The sequence below is a fragment of the Acanthisitta chloris genome, unplaced genomic scaffold (genome assembly GCF_000695815.1).
Source record: "Acanthisitta chloris isolate BGI_N310 unplaced genomic scaffold, ASM69581v1 scaffold23735, whole genome shotgun sequence".
Taxonomy (NCBI): Eukaryota; Metazoa; Chordata; class Aves; order Passeriformes; family Acanthisittidae; genus Acanthisitta; species Acanthisitta chloris.
The window spans coordinates 69,905-94,334 of NW_008673504.1; the positions used below are offsets into that span (position 1 = coordinate 69,905).

Genomic DNA, 24,430 nt, shown 5'->3' on the forward strand with positions numbered 1-24,430 from the left:
GTTATTGTGGGGCCACTCTCAACTGAGACTGAGACATAATTCCAACATAATTGATGCAAATCAAGTCTGCTTTTGAAAGACATTTGAGGAACAATTTTTCAATGATGTTTACCTTTAGTGCTGTTGATGGCATTATTACTATTTACTCCTGATATACTGGATGGGCTTATTTTTTACCTTATTTTGCATCAAGGGTTGATGAAAAAATTGCTAGGCAATAATTTCAGGTTATTTGATGATCTGAAATGAGATGTAGATCACATGTGGTTTGTATTAAAAATGCTGAGAGAAAGGAGCTAGAAAGCAAGACTAATACAGCAAGTAGATTATTCTGCCTTTGTGTGCAGACATCATATGGCAATAAAATGTACTCCTGAGTGTGACAGAATTTGTCCCTTAGAAATGGTTCATTGTTACATTTTGACATATTTTATCACAGTAAATATTCATAAATGTCTACTTAGGAAAGATAGATATGGAGCAGTGGAAGATCTACATAGAGACTCCTCTTTGCTGAAGTCCTGGTGCCCTGAATTTATCTGAACGTGCCCAGATGCACCATGGAAGCATCAGCAGCAGGTTGTTGCTTTTAAAAACAAGAAGCTTGTAACTAGCAGTTTGGGTTTCACATGCATTACTGATATTATTAGCTAGACTGTTCCCATGCATAGTTTTAATGGTTATCTTACAAGATACATTATTGTGGGGGGTTCTGAAATATAAGTCATCTAGGCCAGTCTGGGATTCATAGGAAATGATTTATGTTTCTGTACTTCCCATTTCTAACCTTATATCTGTTACACACAAGACATCCAGGGTAGGATTATGGCCTTAGTGGGGTCTGTAATAGTTCTAGCATTGCTTCTCTTTTTTGCTGCATTTGGGAACAGCATCTTCCTCTGTTTTCCTGTGTTAGATGGTACTCATCACTCTGTCCACCCCGAAGAACACGTTACACACAAGTAGAGGATGAGGCAGAAGAGAAGTGTCCTCCCAGTGATGTGCTGAGGGGAAATTTTGTTTAACTGGCCCAAAATAGCTACGAAGGTTCCAACTTCACAGCACCTTCTGCAATTACGTGCCTTACCCTCGAGGGAGAAGTCCATATGAAGTTAAATAAAAACACTGATAACTCTATCATTACCAATATGCTCCTTTCTTTCAGCTAGACATGTGATATCTGAACATCTAAGATTATCTTGACATGTAGCATTGCTAATCAGCTGGTAGCAGAGTTAACAGTTGCTGAGGTTATCACTTATCTTTATTTGTATTTATATTTGTATTTATTTACATTTAATTCACACAGGTTTATCGAGCAGAACTCGTACCCCTAAAAGAAAAGGTGCACCATGTCAATGAGCTTGCTCACCGATTTGCTCCCTCTGATATTCAACTCTCCCAGTACAATCTCAGCTGTGTGGAAGACCTGAACACAAGGTGGAAGGTGCTACAGGTATATTTCATGTTACTTTTTCTTTGTGCTGCGTTTAAGCAAATATTTTTTATTTCTCTGTGCTTGTTTTTACCCTGTGGAATAGCACAAAAAAATGTGCTAAGGAGTGAAAGAGGAAGAAAGCTTACAGTGATGGTGTCTCTGTGAGAAAATAGGAGTTAAACCTGACACTGTATTTTCATATGCTTCTGAATACTTGATCAGGTAGCCCAGGGATGGATACGGTTAAAGTTCTCATTCAGTTAAAATACTTAATATTATTTACCTTTTAGTATTAATATTTAGCATTTCTTGCTGCCAAATATTTCATGTGATCCTTTCTTTTAACTGGCTTATCCATGTTTTATGGATACTTTTATGGTGTATATGGAAGTTCACATAGGAAATTTTATTTCAGCTACTGTGTTCCTTTTACTACTGTTGAAATAATTTCCAGAAGCAGCAGTTCTAAATAAATTACTTATAGGTAATTTATTATTATTCCATCTGTGCAGTGGAATATTTAAAGTCACACCCATAGAGTCAGTTGTAACATTACAAGGCATTACCTGCATTCAGGTAATTGCCAGGACTTGATACTGCAAGTAAAACTGTTCAGAATTGAGATTTTAGAAATTGAGATCACCTAAAGTATCTTCTTAGTACTTCAGTTCTTTCATCATTTTTTTCTATTGATTTCAGCCTTTTGTGTATTCTGAGGTGTCTTTCTTTTATACTAGTCATACTTTCTCATTGGCCTCTATTAATTCCTTTCTTCAAAAAGTAATTCTTTCTGTGTTCCTACTCTTCTTTGCTTTCCCCACCTTACTTCCCTTATTTCTGATTCTTTTTTGCTCTTCTTCCCTTTTTTCTCTAGATAAAATGCTTCTTAGTTTACTTCTCATTTTCCCTCCCCCTCAAAGGTTAGATCTTTCTCTCCCTCCTCGTCGTGTTCCTAACAGGGAAAATATTTCTTAGCCATGTATCCCATTTCCTAGAAAATCTCACTGCAGGAGAATCACAGAAGAGAGACTTCTGTGCTATTGCTTGCCAGAAAGATATCCATTCTTTGTTGTGTGTGCGAAAAGTGCATAAGGACACGAGGCTTATCACATCTGAAACAACAGCAAATTCTGGTTTTATGAGAGAGTTGAAAAGCATTTTGTAAAGGAGGAAATCAAGTCGTATTTGTTGCTTTATTAACATTGGGTCTTACATAAGATCAGAGGAGGAAATGTATCATTGTGAGCCAAATCTTAGGGAGATTTAATATTACATCCCTTTTACAAACGTGTTCAGTCACTGTTGCACAGTGTGTGTGCAGTGAGAGGAGTGCTGTGAGTCAATCTTCCCAGAACTTCATTTGTATTTGTGAGTAAGGTGTTTGCCATTCATTTACCTGCTTTGTCTTTGTCTTCAGTTTTGGTGAGTATATACTGGAAGAAAAATGTATAGAAAGCACTTGAGCAATTACAGCCTCAACCAGTCCTGGTTTTGAAGTGTTGTGAGGAGGTGTATTTCGTTAATGAAAGCTAATACACTCAGCTCAGACACTGAAAACTGTGTCATCTTCTGTGGAATTTAAGCAATGTGAAAATAATTAGCTTCATGCCTTTAATAGAGTCGTTTTGAGGAAAATATGCTGTTTATTTTTTCATTTTTCCTAAACATGAAAGGAGATGAAATCTTCCCAGGGAGCTATTTGTTCTGAATTTCACAAGGAACTCTCATGTTCAGATGCTGTGTGCTTCAAACAGTATATGTAATGAGATCATCCTAGGGGGAAAACGTGTCTCGCAAACTCCTGCTTGCTTCAGCTGACACCTGGGGCCCAGGGAGCCCAGACTGGCAGGACAGACACCATTGCACAGGGACCTGCTTGGTGTGATGCTGGGCAAAGGGCAAAGCCTCTGACACACAAAGAATTTACAAGTATCCCATGGAGAACATAGTCTTCAGGTATCAAGAAAGATTTTTTTGGTTTAAATCAAGTTGTGTTGACTCTTATTTAGAACAGTACCTTTAATGAGCTGAAAAATAAAAACTGTCTTTCATCCAAAAATGTATCTTCTGAGAGATTTTGCTATGGTATTTATATTCTAGTGGGTTTTCCTTTGCAAGTTGTAATGAACTGTGGTCATTGGTGAGCTGTTATCTCTGAGCACATCAAAAACCTATTTTAACATATGTCATCTGTAAGTAGCTCACAAAAATGGGAGACAACTTTTCAAAACCTTTCTACCTCACCTTACAGTAATTAAGGCATTGGTAAAATCATCGTGCTTTTCAACCTAGAAATTTGAAATTATTTTAGTAGTTGCAGATTTTGTCTTCCCAGCAGAGGGAGAGTTTGATCCTTTTTGGAAGTTGAGTTTTCCCATCAGACTACTTAGTTAAAATGTTGTTTTGTACATTCCATGAGAACTGGAGCTTCTGCCAAACCCACAGTTGTTTAATGGGCTCTTCTTTATTTAATTGGCTATGCCAGTTGGCTGCAGAAGTCATATACCTATTTTTCTTCATTTCTGTTAGCTTGAGTCTCATATTTTTTCAATGTTTGTCTGAAAAAGTATGCATATAGAATTCATTTTGCAGTCATTCATTCTTTAGAGATCTTATTTATTTATTTCTGTAAGCTACTGGAGGAAGGCCACCTCTGGATTGGGGTTCAATGAAGTGTGTGTCAAAATTTGGAAAGATTCCTTCCTAAACCAGGAGGACACTTTCTTTGTTCTTCAGGGCATGTTTAGGGCAGTCAGTGAAACAAAGTGTATAAACAGGCATAATTATCACCCACAGCCATGTCAGCAGGAGCAGGAAAACAAATCTTGTTAAATTTATGGTGATGCGTGTGATGAGTTTTGGTTTGTTACAAATTGAAAATGCTTTAGTCTTATTTTGTAAAGGAGATGCATTCATTTTAGAGTTTTGTTATCCTTTTTTGACTTCCTTTACTCTGGGATGTTGTCCTCTGTGAAGATGTTTTGATGAACCATGCAGAAGAATAGGAATTTGCTCTACTTTATATTTTCTAAATTTATGGTGATGCGTGTGATGAGTTTTGGTTTGTTACAAATTGAAAATGCTTTAGTCTTATTTTGTAAAGGAGATGCATTCATTTTAGAGTTTTGTTATCCTTTTTTGACTTCCTTTACTCTGGGATGTTGTCCTCTGTGAAGATGTTTTGATGAACCATGCAGAAGAATAGGAATTTGCTCTACTTTATATTTTCTTTACAGTATGCATATATAGATTTCTTTTGATGTGTTTTTTTCTCATATATGTGTATGCATGTATGGGATTATAAAAACTGAGTTATCCAGTTTATGTATACAAAAAAAACCCACTTAAAATTTATCAAGTGTAAGAAAATATATTACAGATGCAGCTTGAGTTTAGCACTCTGTTGTACAGCCTTTGCATATACAATATCTCCTGTAAGATCTCCCATTTATCTGTTTGATGGATAAATGATAGGAAAAGAATGGGCATATTAGTTGATATATGTAAGTCTTGTTTCCTTATAAAAGAAAATGTACACAATTTACTTCCACCTGTCAGCAGTTGTAGATGATTTTGGCAGCAATATCTATATGACTCATACCAGACTATCTTTAGGATACTGGGGAAAACAGAGGTTATGATGCTGTTGAATATATATTCACTGGAAACCAATATCCACTAGTTCTGTTGCTTTTTAGTGAAGTACCTAAATCATCAGTTTGTAGCTCTTTAATTTACTTACTAACCACCACTGAAAATGTATTCTTTAATGTTCACAGTCCATATTACCTGATACTGTCAAAAACATTAATTGAAATTATTTCTGTTAAAGTCCCTATGACAAGGAGTGTGAAAGTTACATTTGGACAATTAAAGCTCTGAGTTTCAGTCCTAGAAAGGGGTTTAGGCTATGGCAGTTAGAAATTTTTACCTTGGATGCTAAAATTGCACCGATAGTTTCATTTTTTTCTTGTTCAAATTGAAAGAATCTGGCCTGATTTTTTCCAACACCCTTTTGGCTGTGTGACCTGATTCCAATCAGCTATGTTTAGGCTGCTTGTTATGAAAATTAGGGTTTTTGAAGGTAAGAACATGTGGGGGTGAATAGCTGGGAAGTGCACAGAGTTAGCAGCAGTCAGAATAGTGAAAGCAAACAAGGACAAAACAAAACTGAACCTTGCAATTATTAGTCAGTCTCCAAAACTCACTTTCATTGCACAGGCCCCTTCCCTTCCCAAGGTGTTCCAGCTGTCAGAACTCACAGTTTGTGGGTTAGATTTTCAAAGCAGTAGGACAGGACAGGATTGGGTAGGGCAGGGTCCATTGTCAGCTATCTGCTGACACCAGAAGGCTGATGAATCTTTGCAATTTCTGCTTCTGCTCCATGTCCTGGAGGGGATTTACACTGCTGACACAGATTGTCTGGCCATTCATGCCCACTTGGTTTGAAGTGAGGTTAGAGCAGATGTACAAAGTTTGCTTTGAACGTGGAACACGTTTAGCACAGATAGAACGTTCACTGAATTGAAGAGCTGCCCTGGAAAGGCTCTCTAATGTGATTTTCAGAGGTTTGTAACTCAATGAAACCTTAATGAATACCCTTGGATTGGAAGCAGTATAAAACCCCTTAGATTCGAAGTACCGATGCCAAAGTATTGTTAAAGGTTTTTAGAAGGAGAATGTAAAACTGACAAAACATATTTCTCTCTCCCCATTTTTACTGTTCCCTTCTGAAATGGTGTTAAATTTTTTGGGGGGAGAAACTTCATTTAAAGGGATAAAAAGCCCAAGGTAGGGAAATAATGTGCAAATTTTGAGTGCAAAAGGTTAATGTTAGCCTTTTTATTTCTTTGTTGAGTCATTTTGGGTCTTTCTGACATACCAATTACACATTATATCACTGCAGATATTTTTATGTCAGACTATCTACTTTCAGGTTGCAGAAAGCTTTTACTGTCTTTAAGCTGGTAATATTTTGTGCGATATTTTTAAAATCTTTTTGCTTCAGTAAGACTGTAAGCTAAGTAAAATATTTTTTGCTGGTTTAGAAAGTACTGTGGACAATAGTGTTTAAAACACTATAAGTGCCAGTGGCATTAAGCTGTGGCACAGTTTTGAAACCAGCCTTTGGGGATGACTGTGCGTGTTGTTTTCCGAATATTTTCACAAGGTGCTCTCTACAGTTGCCATTGTAGTGTTCAACATGGCTTGAATAAAGCTGAATGTTGCATCACTGTATAGAAAATTAGTGGCAGTGTGGAAGTGATGTAATAGTATCTTTTCCATTTTCTCGTGTGTTCAAAATTGTTTCTCTACTACAGCTCAGTTTGTCTTAAAAAAATTAATTAGCATTAATCAATCCAGAAATATAAGCCTAAGGCTACATTTGTCGATAGTATATTCGATGTGTTGGATGTTTTTACTTTCATTCCTCTGATTTCTCATACTGACCTCGTGTTTTGTGTCCTTTTCTCCCAATACCCTCATTTATGACTCTTTCATCTGTGAAAACAAAGAGTTCTATCCCACTTAACTGACACATAGCTGATAATACAGTGCTATTTCAGCAGTGCAGTGATTTTTGGTGTATTCAGAAAAAATAGAAGAATGTGTCTTCTATAAAATAGCTATGTGTTTCTTGTATATCCAGGCATTACAGTTCCTTATCTCAAAACATCACATTTCAAACCCTGAGTTGACTTTGACTGTACTTTTGCCAACCAAAGAGCTACGATAACTGAATTTGGTTTTCACATCAGCTGTCAGAGCTAACCACAATATATCCTGAATCTGCCTAGATTTACCTTTAAAGAGAAAGAGGTTACATTTTTCTCATAAAGCCTTCATAACTTTATTCAGCTGTGAATGACATGTGAAATACTGTCAGGCTGGTATGGTCTGTTGCAGAAATCATGCAAGCTTCCTCTTTTAAAAAGTCAATATCTAATCCTTTTTCTTCATCACTGAATAGGAGGTCATCTCCCAGCAAAGAAAGTTTCTGAAAGAGGCAAATCCAATTTTCTGATCATCACTGTGCCCTCACATTGTCAGACTGTGCTCAGTATTTCTCACAACTGAGGGGATAAGCCTGTGATGTTTAACAGTGCCAGGTCATCCTGATTATTTTAGCTTTGCCAATGACTTTCTACATAATTTTTCACATTATTTTAACCATCTTGTGCATGAATTTACATGGGTTTAGTTGGTTCAGAATGGCACATTGTGAAATGTTGTTAAATTAGAATGACACTGTGTTGGTTTGGTGTAAGTCATAGAGGCCTTTTAGTTTTACTGTAGTTCTGATCATTTATGTAGTCTAAAGGTCTGTCCCATTCCCTAGAAAAGGAGGTCAGGAAAATAAACTCCATTTCAGGTAAATTTGTGTTAGTATTTCTTGCTATATAGGCTGAGGCCCCTGAATCACAGCTAGTAGTGTCTTTGTGCTGTGAGCTGCACTACAGTGTGTGGAAAGGGTTTGGACGCAAACTGTGCTCTTATATTCCTCAGCATGTTCATTCATGGTTAGATTTAAGGAAAATACTGGTGTTGTAAAATCTACTTCTGTTAGTCTGTGAACCATTCCAGCAAACAAATCCCAGGCTCTTTAACATAACATTTACATATGGTATTCAGTGCTAACACTGCTCTGTGCAATCAGGGCCATGAGAGAGACTTCAGACTGCTGTGTTGGAATTTAAGCCACCATGGACCATTGGCTTTGTCTGCTCTGCCACCCCTCACAGCTGTACAGACTTGCTGTCTGTGTTGAGCTCAAGATACCCTGCTATGACCCAAGAGCAACATTTGTGCCTCTTTCTGCCAGAAAAAACCCAACACCTTTATTGTACAGTTTATCAAAGAACGTACTAGGGAAGATGTAAATGCTGAAACTATAAAAAGCTTGATTTGCTGTTTTTAGGTAGCTAATCAATTCTTAAACCCTTAGCTAGGAAATACCAGTTGTTCCTGGTCCTTCTAGCACTTCAGAGGGATAATGCCAAAGAGATGCATTCCCAGTTGTACACACATTAGATTTCCTGAGCTCCCATGTTATATTAATTACATGATCAGTATATTCACACAGCAGTGTTATTGCTCAGAGATACTGTATTTCACTGTCTTTCTCAGAGTCACACGGGCTCTAGCTTGCCAGATATTTTTTTTCTGAATGAGAATATAACTAACAGATGTTTGTTTTTGGCTTCATTTCGACATTCTTTGAAAGCTGGAGAATTAAATTGCTGACATTCAGACAACACTAATTCACATATCCAGGGAGCCTAATTTGCCATCCCTGAGATTCTGATTCCTGGTGTTCATGGGTTTAAAAACCATTTCAGTGACACAATATAAGAATAGGCTGGGGAGTTTCAATAGTATGCTCCTGCTAAACATAATCACATTTTAGAAACATCTGCATCATTACTGGAGTGATTCATCTCTATGCTCTATACAGCTGTGTTTGCAGTTTCAATTAACAGTCCTCTAATTTCATAGCCATCTCATGTTGCTAATTTAGTTAATTTATTCATAATTAAGAGCATTCTATTTTCTACAAAGGTTTGTTGAGCTTAGTGCATTATAAAAAAAATCATTTAAAAAACCTCTAAAGCCAAGACATTTTCATTCTTACAACAGTCACATTGGAACAAAAATGTCATCAATGTACCTAGAGAGGAAGACAAGGTATAAGGGACATTTTTTCTTTCTCACTGTGGAATGTGAGACCAGTGGAAGGTTTTGGCTTTGTGTTTGAAAGCAAATGACAGTATGAATGTCCTCTTTGCTGCTTTTTTTGCCCTTCTCCCTTTTGCCCACAATCTAGTGTAATTCTACAGTTTAGACTGGTACATCTGGTTTTAATATGTAAGAAAAAATTCTAACAGTAAAAAGGGTGTTACACGAACAGAGGTGTGTGGGAGACATGAATCATCCTATCTCATGTATTCTTGTCCTCTAACTTTCATATTTCAGAAAACAATGTATTTAAAGTGACCTGTGTGACTAGGAACTGTGAGATAACTTTTGGAAATTAAGCCTGAGCACACTCAGGAGGAAGATAAGACAGTCTTAGTATTTATCGAGTATTTGCATTTTCAGAAAATATCTTTTGTATATCAGTACAATAATATTGTGTACAAAATGCAGTTATTCACAATCTAATGATGTTCTACTATTTTACCAGGATTGGTTGCAACTCTCCAGTCCTTTGTGAACAGAGAGACATAGTCTTCTCCGTTATCTTCACAGGCCCTACAGGGATACTCCTTCTAGGAAGTGGCTACAGTATTAAGGGATTATGTGTCTAAATGGTTCCCCTTTAAAAAATATAGAAAAAACCCCCTCATCTTTAGCAGGAAGGGTATTTTGATACTTGTGTGTTCCTGAGCAGGTAAGCAGAACACTGAAATTCAGCATCCCTTTCTGCAAAAGAAAAAAGGAAAAAATACAATAGTCTTCCTTCTTAAAACAAAATTGTTGTTTAAGATAAGTATTACCCTGAGTATTGCCATAATTTGAAGCAGGGCTCTCTGAGTTGAACGGAAAACATTGAAATAGTGTGATCAATATGTCTCAAGCAGAGCTGCAGGTTTTTAATGACAGCTGCTGATTCCCTTATAGCTGAAAATCAGAGTTGGCTGCTGGTTTTTCCTTTAATCTTCCCCTGCCTACAATCTCCTTGGTCCTCTTTTTAGTTTCTCTCATTGCTCTTTTTCTCCTTGAAGCTTCCTTTCTTCCTCTTCATGTAAGTTTCTCCTTGTCTGTCATACCATCAACAATCATACCAATATTTATTTTTTAGAAAGGCTGGGAAGAAAATCATTAAACAAACAAGTAGAGAACACGGCTAGAAAACTTAGAATCTAAAATGAGGGGAAAAGAAGGGATGAAGAGAGGAAAAGTGCAGTGTAAGGTGAGGTAGGGTTGAAGTCATGGCAGTTGTACAAATCACAACCTTTTCTTTTCCCAAGAAATCTCTGAAGATCAGAGACAGTGAAAGATTCAGCCATGGTCCAAGCAGCCCTCTAAAGCTCTTCAAAGCAGTCAGTCTCATAATTTTCTTTTCTTTTACTGGTCAACTGTTAATGTTGGAATGTAATACCCTGAAGATAGTAAAAGTTGGAAGCATTTCAACCTTTTAGCTGCATACTCTCTGTGTTTAGCAAATAGAATGCCAGTTGCTTGCTGTACAAAATTCAGGCTGCCCCACCTTTTTTGATGAAAATGGTGATTAGGGTTCAAGGAGATTATAACAATTTGCCAGGGTCCTGTTCCACTGCAAGCTCAAGGTAAGAGGGAGTGATTCAAGTGCCTGCAGAAAAACATTTTCACAGGTTGTTCAATCTTCAAGCTTCTATGGATTTTTACTACCTTTGTTGTTTGCATAGATTCTCCAGATTTTACTATGCAAGAAAGGAAACACATTCATTTTCTGTACACAAAAAAAGTTAATGATTTTTCCCCTCAAGGAGAGATGTGTCTTCAAAAAGGAACACTTAAGCCTTTTAAATTTTATCGTATTATTATCATACTATGGAGGTTTGATGCTTTTCCTTTTTCTTACTCAACATAAAATGATAGGGCAATTGTACCTTGTACTTCAGATGCTAAGTTTAAACCCTGTGGAAGTCTATATGCCTGAAAACCTATGGGAATTCATATTTTAAAGAGAATTGCACATGATTTGCTTATTCATCTAGAGAGATGCCTATGCCACAAGTTGGAAACACAATCTCCAGATCTTGAATCATCTTCCTGCTTAAATTGAGCTTTTCAGGTAAAGGTTTTGGGTTTCAGCAGTGGTAATGTGGTTAGCACAGTGTGCTCACAGGTGCTGCTCAAGCAAGTGAGCAGCTCCCAGTTTCAGTGCTGAGTGCCCCATTGCTTTAGCAGCATTTGTTCTGTGACAGCATATGCCTCTTTTAATAGAGAAATCAGTATTATTTTCAGTAAATGTTAGTCTTGAACTGTACTTCAGTTATTACACTTTCTTTTTTTTCCCTCTCACAAAGAACACCTCTTCAGAGACTGACTGCTCTCTGCTCCTAAGAAATGTGATAATAGATCTCCCAGTTATCTGGACACTTTTCTCTGGATCAACCAACACCTAGAATGTTTTATGTTAAACGTTTACTTCTTACAGAAAACGAGTGTAGTGATTTTGAGTCACTCTCCCCTGGGAAATAGATCTGCATTTAACTGACCAATCAAACAGACCAAACTGGGACTGACCAAGAAAAGAGTTGGTCAGCAAGAGATTAAGAAAGGAAGAAGGATCATTTAGGCCACCTGGAAATCAGAAATATTCCAGTTCTGAGAAAGCAGTTTGTTCCTCTGACAAGTGCTGGGTGCCTTACCTGTCCTAGTCCTGCTTACTTCAGTGGAAGGCACATACAAAGTCAGCAGGATTTATCTCCCTGTTTCCTGGCCATGTCAATCTGTTATCCTTCACTTGGGGAAAATTTTCAAAGGTTGAAAAAGTCTGTGCAGGTTTGAAGACCTAGATTTGTTTCTGAGGGGTTTTTATGTGCTGTCCTCCCACTCCAAGGACTGTATAAATCCCATTAAAGCAGGAGCCTCTCAAACCACTTCAGCAGGTTTGGGTTGTGGGTTTTATTTTTTCTTAAAATTTTTTTTTTTAGATTCTGATGCATAGGTGAACTTCTAGAATTTTAATTATATCTGTATCTGATGAGCTGCAGAAATGTAAAAGGGGTTTGGGTGAGATTTAATTTTAGATTGCAGCTTAATTAACTGCATTTGTAAAAACTTTAATTAAATTTCTCTATGTTAATTTAGTTATTTAATTGAAAGTTTATTGGGATAGTCCTTACAATTTATAACTCTTCCTGTATGAGGATCTTAAATAACACATCATCATAATAATTAAAAATAAAACCCAAACTGTATTTAAATTTTTGCTGGATTTCTACTGGCTTTATGCAAATAATTGAAAGGGATTTCAGCTCCTAAATATTTAGTCTGGTTTGTGGATTTTATACCTGGATTGGACAACTGAAAACTCAACCTATCAATGGTAATTGGAGAAGTAGTTTTCTCTTCTCATGCAGAGAGGAGGGTGTGCAGTTATTTAAATCAAACCCTGTACTGTGTGTGTGTCCATCATCTCTCATGACCTGGGATCATGAGAAAAGGTTAAACATTTCTTCTCAGAGTTAGGCTGTATCTACTTCAAGCAGAAATATATCATATATATGTTTTAATAAACATTATCTATGGATTAGATTTAATTTCAGCTTGCATTCCATTTCTGAGCCTATACCAGTGATCTTCCAGTGATAGAACTCAGAATTTCCAATAGTACATGCTCCTCTCTCTTTTAAATTATTTCCACTGCCCATTTCCCTTCCAATTCAAAAATTAATTCCATTGATACTTTGCCAAAGAGACTGTTCATAACAATTTTCTTTTCCTTCCCAACACCTATTGCATACATCAGTTGCATAAATGGTAACTTTAAGTCTTTTTAGCACAGCTGGGTATTTCCATTGATTCTTTTTCATTTGAGCATCATTCATTAGAGTTCCTTCATATTTTTGTCTGCAGTGCTCTGTTTCTGCAGAATGCTGTGATATGTACACCAAAATAGAAGAGGACTTCATGTCCTTCCAGTGTCATATCTGTCAGGTTGTATATTTGAGACAGAGATGCAATCCCATTTGCTTCCCTTCCTTGAGGTACCTTTTTATCTTCAGTTCATGTCATACTGCTTTATTTGTGGTGCAGCAGATTGTTTGAAGTGAAGTTTGATTTCTATGTACTCTTAAATTGTTCAGTGACACAAACAGTGAGAGTGTAATTTTCCATGAAGACATGGCATAATACATAAACAAGGAAGTTGGGCAGGACGTTAGGTTTATGAACTCATGAGCCATTTTTCTCAATGGTAGAAAGTGCTTCTAAATGAAGCAAACTAACTTGTTCAAAAGAAAGGCTGAAATAATGAACAACATCATTATGATCTCAACCTACTTGGCCAAGTTCTAAGCTGGGTGGTGCTGCTGCTGGGACAGTGGCTGTAGTTCCAGTGTCTTTGGTAGCTGATGTAATGTCTGCAGACTGTTAGAGCTATAAAATTACAAATCCAGAAACTGGTGACAATTATGTTTCTCCTTAAAATTGTATGCTATTATTTTAAAGTCTGTTTGCTCCAACCAAGGGTTCACATTCAAATGTTTTGTATTACCTTTTGGGTATAGAGCTTGTCTACATACAATCACAGTGTGTTCTGCAGTCGTATTCCGAGGGACATTTCTTCTGTACCATCCTGTGAAGAATGTTTATCCCAAGGCATATCATAGTCACTCATTATTAATTATTGCAATAAAGTCCATCTTTCAGCTCATTTGGAATGTTTTGCTTACTGGCCTCCATGGCCAGGTACATTTCAGCCATACCATCTAGTCTTGAGCACGAAGGGAGATGCTCAGTTGAACATTTGTTAAACGTCAATGTTAACATACTGTTGATGGTCAGGATTCAAAAGAGGCACCAAATCTGCATCTCATTCCATAGCTTTGAGCCATGGCTGAAGTCAAAGAACTTTTGCCTGTTTACCAAGTATGAAGCAAGTGCTGTGTTACAATTAATTGTGATGTGTATTTTGCTTTGCCTTTAAAATAGTAAATAATATGCAAGACTGATCCCTCAGTAATGTACCTTGGGTTTACAAATTTCTCATTCTGATTTACAACAGGTGGTCAGATCAACTAGATTTCTTTTCTCTGTGCTTCCTGATGCTCCATCCAATATTGTTAATTCTCACAGTTTAATAGTAAGCAGTTAATTCTTTACTTCTAAGATCATAGTCTGGCGACAGACTTAATAAGATTTTATGATGAGAAGTGCTTTGGTATCCCAAGAATAAGTTCATAGTTTTAGAAATGCAGTTTTTAGAACATGACTTCCACTGCTCCTAATATTCTCTAGTTAATATATGCTGGTAACAAAAGGAAACCTGTAAACAGCTCATTCAATCAGCATTTATAGATAAAACCAGTAGAATTCTTGCAGATTATGACCAGAACATTTTTAGTATACATACTGTAGCTAATATGAATCCATTAGGGAAGAAATGCTAGCTGCCAGTGTAGAAGTTGGTGAAAGGTTTCCCAATTAATAAGAAAATCCCAATTCTGTTGTTACCAATTTATAGTGCTCATAACAGTGATGGAAAACTGGCAGGCAAAATGGTTTTGGTGATGTAGGAGTTGAGATTAGTAATGCATTTTCTCAAGGGAACAATGTTTGAGCAAGTCCAAGGTTTCATTTAAAACTTTTACGACTAGGAAAAAAAAAAGAAAAGCTATATTAAAATTGCATCTTTTGGCAGCCTAACTGAACTTTGAAGGCACTCCTCACATTTCCAGTGTTACTGATTTTTGAAGCAGAATGCAGTCACAAATGAGGGATTATTACCCTGGATATAGCTCACTTGTGTAGCTTTAGAAGATGCAGTCGTGACTGTACTGTAAAAGTGCATAGTCAGTGATGCTGAACCTGTACCACATCAGAGACAGGAGGAAAAGTTGGTCATGGAATGAACTGGTTCTCTGGAATTGAATTTGTTTGTGCCTCTTAAACTCAGTGTATTACCTCTTGTTCTGTGGGTTGTGGAAAACAAACACAAAATAAAACAAAGCCCTGACTGTTTGAAAAATGTGGTGTTCCATCCATTATATTTCAGAAGCCCTTCAGAGGTCTTCAGGCAGGTCAGATTTTTGCTACTTCAAAAGTGACTTGACAGGAATGAGTTGGAATTTCTGGTAGTCTTATTGAAGCAAACACAGCTAAAGTTTAATTTATCTTTTGCTCACCAGTGTTCCGTTCTTAAGCAGACCATATTTTTCAATAAAGCTTTCTAAGTATAGTCAGAATAATTTAAGTTCTGGGATGATTTTGGAGGTAAAGAGGTTGTTGTATATATATACTCCTTCACATGTGTTTATGCACACATATCAAAACAGATTTTCTGACAAGATCAGAAACAAAAATATGCTTGAGAGCTGACAAGCAGGTGTATAATTTAGTCTTGCAGTACTAGGTTATCACAACAGGCACACAGATGGTTGGCTGGGGAAAAAATGTCAAATGAATTCAAACCCAACAAGTACTTCTGTGTAAACTTTGAAGATTTTACCAGTTTCATGAGAAGTATTTCAGATTGCCACCACAAAAATCACAAGTTGCCATGATTTTTATTTCCAAGCAGTACAGAAACCAGGCCTGTTTGAACAGAACTGGAGTGGGCAGAGAAGCAAATTTTTTCAGAAGCCTAACCTGTAAGTTGCTTTCATAACAGCCATTCTAATAATATTTTTCAGCTTGACTTTTGGCCACACTTTAAAGAACACGGGGAGAATCTGACTCACTATGGGACAGTGCAGGCAGTGCATTTTTCAAATCTGGAGGCTATAGCATCATGGAATGGTTTGGTCTGGAAAGACCTTTAAAGGCCAACTAGTACATCCCTCCTGCAAAGAGCAGGGACATCTCCCACTAGATCCAGTTGCTCAGAGCCCTGTCCAACCTGGCCCTGAATGTTTCCAAGGTTAGGAGAGATGACTGCTAGAGAAGGCAGGAAGAAAACACAGAAGTCAGAACAAGAGAAAACAGAATAACATTTAAACTCTTAAGAATAACTTAACACACAGAGAACGTGGTAGTATGAAGGAAACAACAGGAACCCAAACAGAACCTAATAGTAAATTGACAGTGATGAAGAGGAGGAGCAAAATGGGAAGATCAGGTGAGGGAACTTCTTGTTGGCATTGGAAGTGAGAGTCACAGCAGAAAGTATTTGCCTCTTTGTTAATTACTTTGCAAATTTACCTTTCAGAAGAATCCAAACTCTAATGAAATTAGTACCTTTTGCTCACTTGAGCCTATAAAGTTGTATTTTTCCTTTGCCAAAATCTTCACCCTTCAGATACATGATCCTGCCAGTTGTCCTCTCATATGATGAATGTTAACAGTACAAGATCCATATTCCTGGTTTCTCAGCTGTTGCTTTTTTCTGCTTTTTCCTCCCTGACTGTCATGATTGTTTTCCCTTGTGTGAGACAAATGCTAAATAATAAGACAGTGTAATGGTATGTGCAGCCGAACTAAAAACACACTGATAGAGTGTATTTCCTTGGGGAAATGCCATGGAATGGTCTAAAAGGACATATATTTCAAAATCAAATGCAACCTCAGTTTCACTGTGGATTTTTTTTTATCTAAAATTCTTGTAAACTTGGAAATTTTTCAGTCTCAGTGCACCCTGGTCAGTTTATCAGCTGTTCTCCTGGTTTCTCAAACTGTAGTTTTGAAAGTTACTTTAGGATTTGTAGCCTCATGTCTGCTACTGCTGGCAACTGTAGAGGATAAAAATGACCCAGTCAAAAGCAATTACAGATCATCAGAGTGGAATTTGGCTTCTGCAGCCAGAGAGCAGTCACGGACAGACAACTGTAGGCCAGCACTGCTCCCTCAGCAGTGTGGAATCAAAGCACTGGTTTGTTCAGAGCAGTCTTACTGTACAGTGGAGTTACTGGCTGAATAGCCTGTCCAAATAATGGCTTCTGTGTTAGATTGGGTGGGGTGAGAGTTTTGGGCTTTTCCTGAGACTGTTGGGGAAGTCTCTGCAGGTTGTGAAAAGACTATCAGGGTAGAAAAGACAAAACATAACAGGTTCTGCACAAGGTGAGTTCTAATGAGAGAGGAGAAAAAGGAAAAACTTCCTACAGGCAGGTTTTACTTTTTCTATTTTTACAGATAAATTTAAATAGACATAACAAAATTAAAGTATGTAACTAAATTACAACAGGCAAAGAGAATGAATAAAATTTTAAAATGGTCTGATAAAAATGCAAGTTGTATTTCATCTACATACTACTAAAAATAAGGACTGCCATTATTGATTCAGAATGGATAAGAATAGCTAACACACGAGGAGGGAAAGGTTTCAGAGTTAAATAACTCAACATCCACAATTTTATTCCATAGAATTTTCATTAAGTTAAAAAAGTATGAACACAAAACCTCCCAGTCAAATCTTTGTATTTTCCATTTGTAAATTTCTGGTTGTAAATTATTAATTTCTAAATGAAGCTACACAAGACTCAGTGTAGCTTGAAATTCCTCTGCATGTCTCATTCAAATGTATAAATTCATTGCATCAAATAGTATATTGAACAAACATGATTTCCTTCGCTTTTTACAGATGATCTGATTATTTTTATTTGATATTTGTCAGAAAGCTTACAGAAACTTATTTCTGCCTTTAGATTTCTTTAGAAATCTTTGGCCTCCTGATGTAATGCAGTGGGTCCCTCCCAAAGCTGCTCTGCCCCTTCCCTCAGCTGGGTGGGGAGAGAAATGCAGTGGGTATTAAAATGGCTCATGGGTTGAGAGAAGGACAAGAAGAGAACACTTACTCTGTCTTCTGAGAGAACCTGCTGGAAGCTTCCCCTGTGTCTACCAGAGACAATGCCAGTGGCCCCAAGATGAACATTGTCATATCATGATGCTGTTGTTTGGGGGAGTTACTTTCTATAATCCCTGAGAACAAATTTCAATCTCAGAAGTGTTCATGAAATTTTCTATAAAATTATGGCATCTGATCTTGTAGCATCAAAGCAAATAGCAGCTTCATTGTTGGTTTTACTGCAGGAATCAAGTCCATCCTCGTTTCTTAAACTCTATGCATGGTTTTAAGATGCTCTTGCACTGCTCTTTAAGGCCATTTTATAGAAATAATGAGGACTATTCATAGAGATCACTCAAGTTTTATGATTTACGAGAATGTGGGGTGGTTTTTTTCTTGTGGAGTCTGTTCTTGAGAAAGTCCTTCATAGTTAAGTCTTTCATAAATAGACTTTTTTTTCAAGAGAATGCTAATTTCTCTCCTTTATTTGCCTAACTTGAAGGCCACGTGTCAAATTGTCACCGTGATAACAATAGCTAGTAAGTTAGACATTCAGAAAGGGTTTCTGACTTAGTAAATTAAAGTTTTGTAACTGCCAATTAAACTGCCTGTCAGTGTATTATATGGTGCTGCTGAAGAGATACTGAAAATTCAGATTTTGAGGCTAACTTCAGACAGTCTTTGTCTTGTCTTTGCTTCTATTATTCTTACTCCTTGTTTCACAAACTTGAATTGCATTGCCCTTCAGCAGCACTTCATGTCAGGATCTCAGTCTTCTTTACTGTCTTAATTCTCTAAGGTTTCTTCTATTCTTAGAATTTCCCAGTTCTCTGCTCCTAGAATCAAATGAGCAATAAGGCAAGCCTAAACAGAAGTAAATTATTTACTTGTGAAAAAAAATAAAGTGATAAAATACAGATAGCTGTGAAAATAAGGTAGCAAATTTAAGAGAGGTTTTTATAGCATTTGATAAACAGCAAAGGCATTTTTCAAAATGTGATGTATTTTCTGGAGGTGAAGGGTTGTTTTACATGTCTGAATCTGTGCAGACAAGAAATACATTTTAACAGCTCTACCATGATATTTATGCACAAGTTTGTTGCATTAATTTTTGAACTGATATGCAAAAAGGTTACATTGAACATTGGCACCAGTATGAAATTTTTGAAATGGTAATAGTCAGTGCAGACCAATCAGAGTTTTCCTGGAAACACAAAATATCTTAGCTTTAATTCCACCACCTCCTGCAGGGCTGCAGCTTGGAGTTCTGTTCCACTGGGAGGTAGAGCTCTCCCTCTGCACGTGGGAGGATCTGAATCTGCAGAGTGGATAGATCTGAGGTTTGAGTAGAGCCATTTTCAAAGATTTCAGCTCCATCTGAGACCTTTGCAGATTGACAGTGGTAAATAGGGTGTTCATCTTTGCAAAGAGAGGGATAATGAAAACAGATTTAAGATTAAAACTGCATGTAATGTTAGTGGAATTACTTGAACGTGTGGCATTCACCACGTGCAGGATATGATAATGGATCTTTTTGACACACATGAAGTGAACTATCAACCATGTTAGGGTGGGAACAGCACAGCCTAAAAACACTAATGTTTCCTCAACAACAGATTTGTAATTAATGGTTCAGACTTTTCTTATTACAAAATGTCTAAACATATATTTGGACTGAGGATAACAGAAACTTGTTAGGAAAAATGCAGAGGAAAGGTAGGGGCAGTGTCAGTGTAGCCCTGCACAGCTTCACCTCTGAGATACCTGGTACTCACAGTGTACTGCCTGAAAGTCTTTGGATCATGAGTAATCCTGAAGGATAGATAGAATGCTATAAAAAAATACAAAAGCTATGGAAACATTTCGAAGCACATAGTGTGCAGGTGCCTTGATCTCAGAAGATCTGATCTCAGAAAGAATATATGCCATGCTGAGCCCCTTACTAGACAGTTTTACTTAGCACAGAACACATTCTCTCCCTAGTTGCAGGTGCCCGGCTCCCACTGACTTTGAAAATGTCCAACTGCATCAAAGTTAGACTCATTTTAAGATCAATAACCTGCCAGGGGTTCAGGGAAGCATATAGATTTTAGCTTCCCTTTTCCCCAGCTTACAATCCAGAGCTAAAAGTATCTACAGTTTCAACTTTATGCTGAAGGCAGAAGAGAAATCACTGAGTCTGTAGGTCTGCATAGTCAGAGCTCTAAGGAGTATATTTTATGGAGTTATACAGATGATACATACAGAAGAGCTTTAACCTAGGAATGCTGGAGTTGGAGAAGGAGCCGAAGGAGAACTTGTGGATGAGGATTAAAGCACAGCCCAGCATGGGTGATGCTGTAGTGGGTGTCTGCCACCTAGCCATGCAGAGCAATTGGCTGAAGCCTTTTCCAGACAAGCAGAAGTAGCTTTCATGGGGGACCAGCCTGATTATTGGCCAAAGAGGCAACACAGCAGGTCATAGGCAACGCAGTAAGTTCCTGGATAGTATTGATGGAAACGTCCTGACGTAACTGATGGAGGAGCCAGTAAAGGCAAGTGCTCAGCTGGAGATCTTCCTCACAAACGAGGAAAGGCTCACTGGGGACATGAGAGTCAAAGGCAGCCCTGGCTGCAGTGACCATAAGACCAACCTGGACTTCAGGAGAGCAGACTTCAGCCTTTTCAGGGATCTGCTTGGATGAATCCCTTGAAGGAAGAGAGGCCCGAGAAAGTTGGTTGGTATGGAAGATGTTTAGAGAGTCTAAAAGCTCAATCCTGAAGAGCAGGAATTTAGGCAAAAATGCCAGAAGTCCTTTATGGATGAAAAATGAGCTCTTTGCAAAACTGAAACATAATAAAGAAGGACTATACAGAAAGTGGAAGCACAGACATGTAACCTGGAAGGAATATAGAGCCACTGTCCAAGATTACGGAGATATAATTTGGCAAGCCACAGCCCACGTGGAGTAGAACCTAGTGAGGGATGTCTATGGGTATTTATTTATGTGAATTTGAAGCTAATGCAAATTGTAAATTGTAAACTTTTTACTTGGTGCAGTTCAGCTTTGTGATAAAAAAAAACCCAAAAACAAGCAAAAATGCCACCCAAAACTAAAATCAACCAGCTAAAAATCAACATTTGTAAAATTACTTTCTTGGATAATATCAAATTCTGCAAGGGATTTGGCAGAAATATAGCTGATATTGATTAAATCACATTTTTAAAAAATCTATTAAAAAAGAACAAATGTGTCTGGAAAGCCAAGAATTGGAAAGCTTTGTTAAGAAAGTGCTCCACAATAGACCTGCAAAGCAGTTTCTTGTGCTTTTAAAAGGCCAAGTCCATTTCAGCTCATATCAGTTTCATAAAATATTTTATATCTAACAAAAGTGCATGAATAGAAATGAGGAACTGAGAGTGACATGAAATCCCTTGCAGAACACCCACGAGCTGCTGTGATGGCTTTTACAGGGGCAACTGGGATGTCAAATGTGAGGCCTCTCTGACAGAGTATCTTTTATCCAAAACAAGTAATGTTTTCTAAGAGAAGTGTTTCCTAAAGATGTTTGTTCTTAAGATTTCACATGTTTTACAACTGTTTTAGTCTCTCTAAATTTGAATGTTTTTGTTATTTAAACTGTAAGACCTAACTTTCTTTCTTCAGGCATAGAGATACACAGAGCCTGCAGTGCACTGATTTAGGATTATAAAACAAAAGCCTAAGAAGCTGTGGATGGTTATTCACAGTAGACATATCAAGTCAAGGAGATCATTCCTTTATTTACTGTTTTCTAAGGCTCTGTGCCCAGGGCTTTAAGATGTTTCCTGAATTTATATTACACTTTACTCTCTTGTTTCATCTGAAGATTAAAAAAGAGCAGTCAGGGTACAATACACACATTCTACTAGATTTTAGGATTTTATTTCATTTACTGAAAAGAGAATTGCATGAAGTCACTCAGATTTGAATCTGCTGAAATAGTCCTAACATGACCCAGAAATGTAGTCTCTGTAACAGCTATAAATACATGCAAAGAGCATTGCATTTATCTATGTGGAAAATAAGCACATTTCGTGTTCATTTTTGCACTCTCAAAATATTTCAGAATACAGAACTTTTCACAAGAAAACTAATTGTCCTTTGCTGCTTTTTCAACTCAGTAAATACCAAGACTGAGACCTGAGCTTCAGCAGCTGGGAGCAATGACTGTCCCTTGCCTTCCCCTGCTGTTCCTCATTAACAGCAGGAACTGTGCTTATTTAAACCCATCCTGATTTGCCATGTGCAAGGAATAGTGAGGGGCTGAATTCAGGAGCTGTTAGAAGTACAGTAGATCAGATCTTCCTGATGACTGATTTGTGAAGAACAGCCTCACACTGCTTGGACAGCTCTGGGGGAGGGAGAGCAAGGAAAGAAGCTTTTCAGCTCTTGGGAGGAGAATTGCTGGGCAGCATTACAGAGGGTCGTAAAAACTTTGAGATCAAATTGGCTGAGATTGGAGTCAGGGTCAGGAGGCTGTGGAAATGCTATGAATATGGTGGGGAAATTAAAGGAGTGTTAGTTTAATAAGTATTGTGTGTATGCAAGCTGATTGATACAGAAAATTGCCTCTTTTTGTGACAACAGCTTTGGTGAGGCACATTTGGAAAAAAAAAAGAGGAGATTGTGTGTCCTTTCGCTGCAAATTGGCTGAGATTGGAGTCAGGGTCAGGAGGCTGTGGAAATGCTATGAATATGGTGGGGAAATTAAAGGAGTGTTAGTTTAATAAGTATTGTGTGTATGCAAGCTGATTGATACAGAAAATTGCCTCTTTTTGTGACAACAGCTTTGGTGAGGCACATTTGGAAAAAAAAAAGAGGAGATTGTGTGTCCTTTCGCTGCTGCACTAAATAGAGCTGTTCAGATGAGAATCTTCTAGTCTTCTTTTCTTGCCATTTTTTCTCAGACTCCCAGGCATATCCAGCCTTTCAACAGTTGTCTTAACTGTTTACATTTAGTATTATTTTTAAATAGTGATCTCTTTTCTACTCTCTCCTGTTAACAAGTAGTAAAAAATGCCCCTTGCACACCTCGATGTAATTTGCCTGTATTGCAGGCTGCACAATTCTGCCATTAGTGTCTATGATTTGCTGCATGTGCCTGTGGATGCCCTCACAAAAAGGTTGTTGTTCTGACTTCAGAAGAGTTGGTGTTGTTCATGTGTTTCAAACAAACTGTCATTTACAGAAGTTGAGCTCAGGTGTAACTGTCTGCAGGGAGAGGGGTAGGTGGTACCTGCCTGACCTCACTCTCCTCTCAGTGACCTGCAAGTAGAAGTGAAGTGCCTGGACAAAACAGAATGCAATATTCCCATTCCTCCCCCCATTTGAAGTAGTGTTCTTGGTGGATTGAGAGATTTTTTTAATATTTGCCTATATTAGGTATATTTTATTCAGAAGTGAGAACTTTCAGAGGAATCTGGTGAGGAAAAGTTTCAATTCTTTCAAGAAAAAAAGTTTCTCTTCAATTCTAGCATTTGGCTAGCATTACAGTAGACCTAGCACTGGTGAGTAAGAAGAGGGAGAATAAAAATATTTTTTTCCATTATGGCATTAATAACCCCCTATCAAAATAGCACGTGACTCTATGGAGTCTTTTCAATGAAAGGATGATTTGGGTTAGAAATATGGGCAGTAGAAACTGCTGTTAATTTTCATGGCCATCAAAGATAAAAAGATCTTTTTTCCCTAGAAAGAATAAAAGCTGACAGAAATTGCAGACAGGTAAAAAAGTGTGCAGAGCAAACACAGAAGGAAAAAAAAGAGAAGCCACTTTTTTTGGCATATTAAAATATTTCTAAAGAGATCCACCAAGATGAACAGAATGGGTTCTGGTTCACTGTTCTACAGATTGCTTTTTATGGAAGCACTTACATCTCTTCCTTACTGAAGCACTTACATCTCTTCCTAGCCCAATCTGAGGAGAAAATCAATAGTCATTTTCAATTATGGCAACTTGATCACACTACAGTTGGCTAAGGGTTGCTAACTTGAACCCTGTTTCTGTAATCAGGTTTTTTTATTTCCTTGCTTATCAAATATTTTGAGGAAAAATGTAAACATTGCAAACAGATGTGATTGCAGTTTAGAAATTAGAATGAGAAGAAAATTATTAAATCTGTTTCTGGGCAGTGTTTTCAGACAGGGAGAGGTGAATGTACAATGCATGTCTTTAGCTGTTTCAGTGGTGTGGCAGCAGTGGAACTAAGATGTGCCATCGTACAGCCAGGGGAGTTTGTCACAGTGGCTCTTAGGAGGAACTGTTTGTGCTTTTTTTGCTGAAGAGTGTGCATTTGCACTGAATGTTCACTAATGAAAAAAAAGTATCTGACTAGAATTGCTATTTGGTGCTGATTTAGAAAAGAATCTGATTTTCTCCTCTCTTCCCAGGTGGCCATTGATGAGCGCATCAGGCAACTGCATGAAGCTCACAGGGACTTTGGACCTACTTCCCAGCATTTTCTTACCAGTGAGTAATTGCCCATTTTTCTTGTTCAGTTTCCATACATAGTTAATTGATATTTTTGTAGCCATGTG

At 37.5% G+C, this 24,430-nt stretch overlaps 1 protein-coding gene across 1 annotated transcript in view; it reads left to right on the plus strand.

Annotated features, from left to right (window-relative positions):
* Window positions 1-24,430, plus strand: part of LOC103802517 (dystrophin-like) — a gene marked incomplete at its 3' end in the record, with an annotated part of 103,606 nt that overhangs the window by 68,438 nt on the left and 10,738 nt on the right. The window contains exons 10-11 of the mRNA XM_009074999.1: window positions 1,310-1,456; window positions 24,284-24,362. Of these exons, the coding sequence (XP_009073247.1) occupies window positions 1,310-1,456; window positions 24,284-24,362 (226 nt within the window). The remainder of the gene's footprint in view (window positions 1-1,309; window positions 1,457-24,283; window positions 24,363-24,430) is intronic.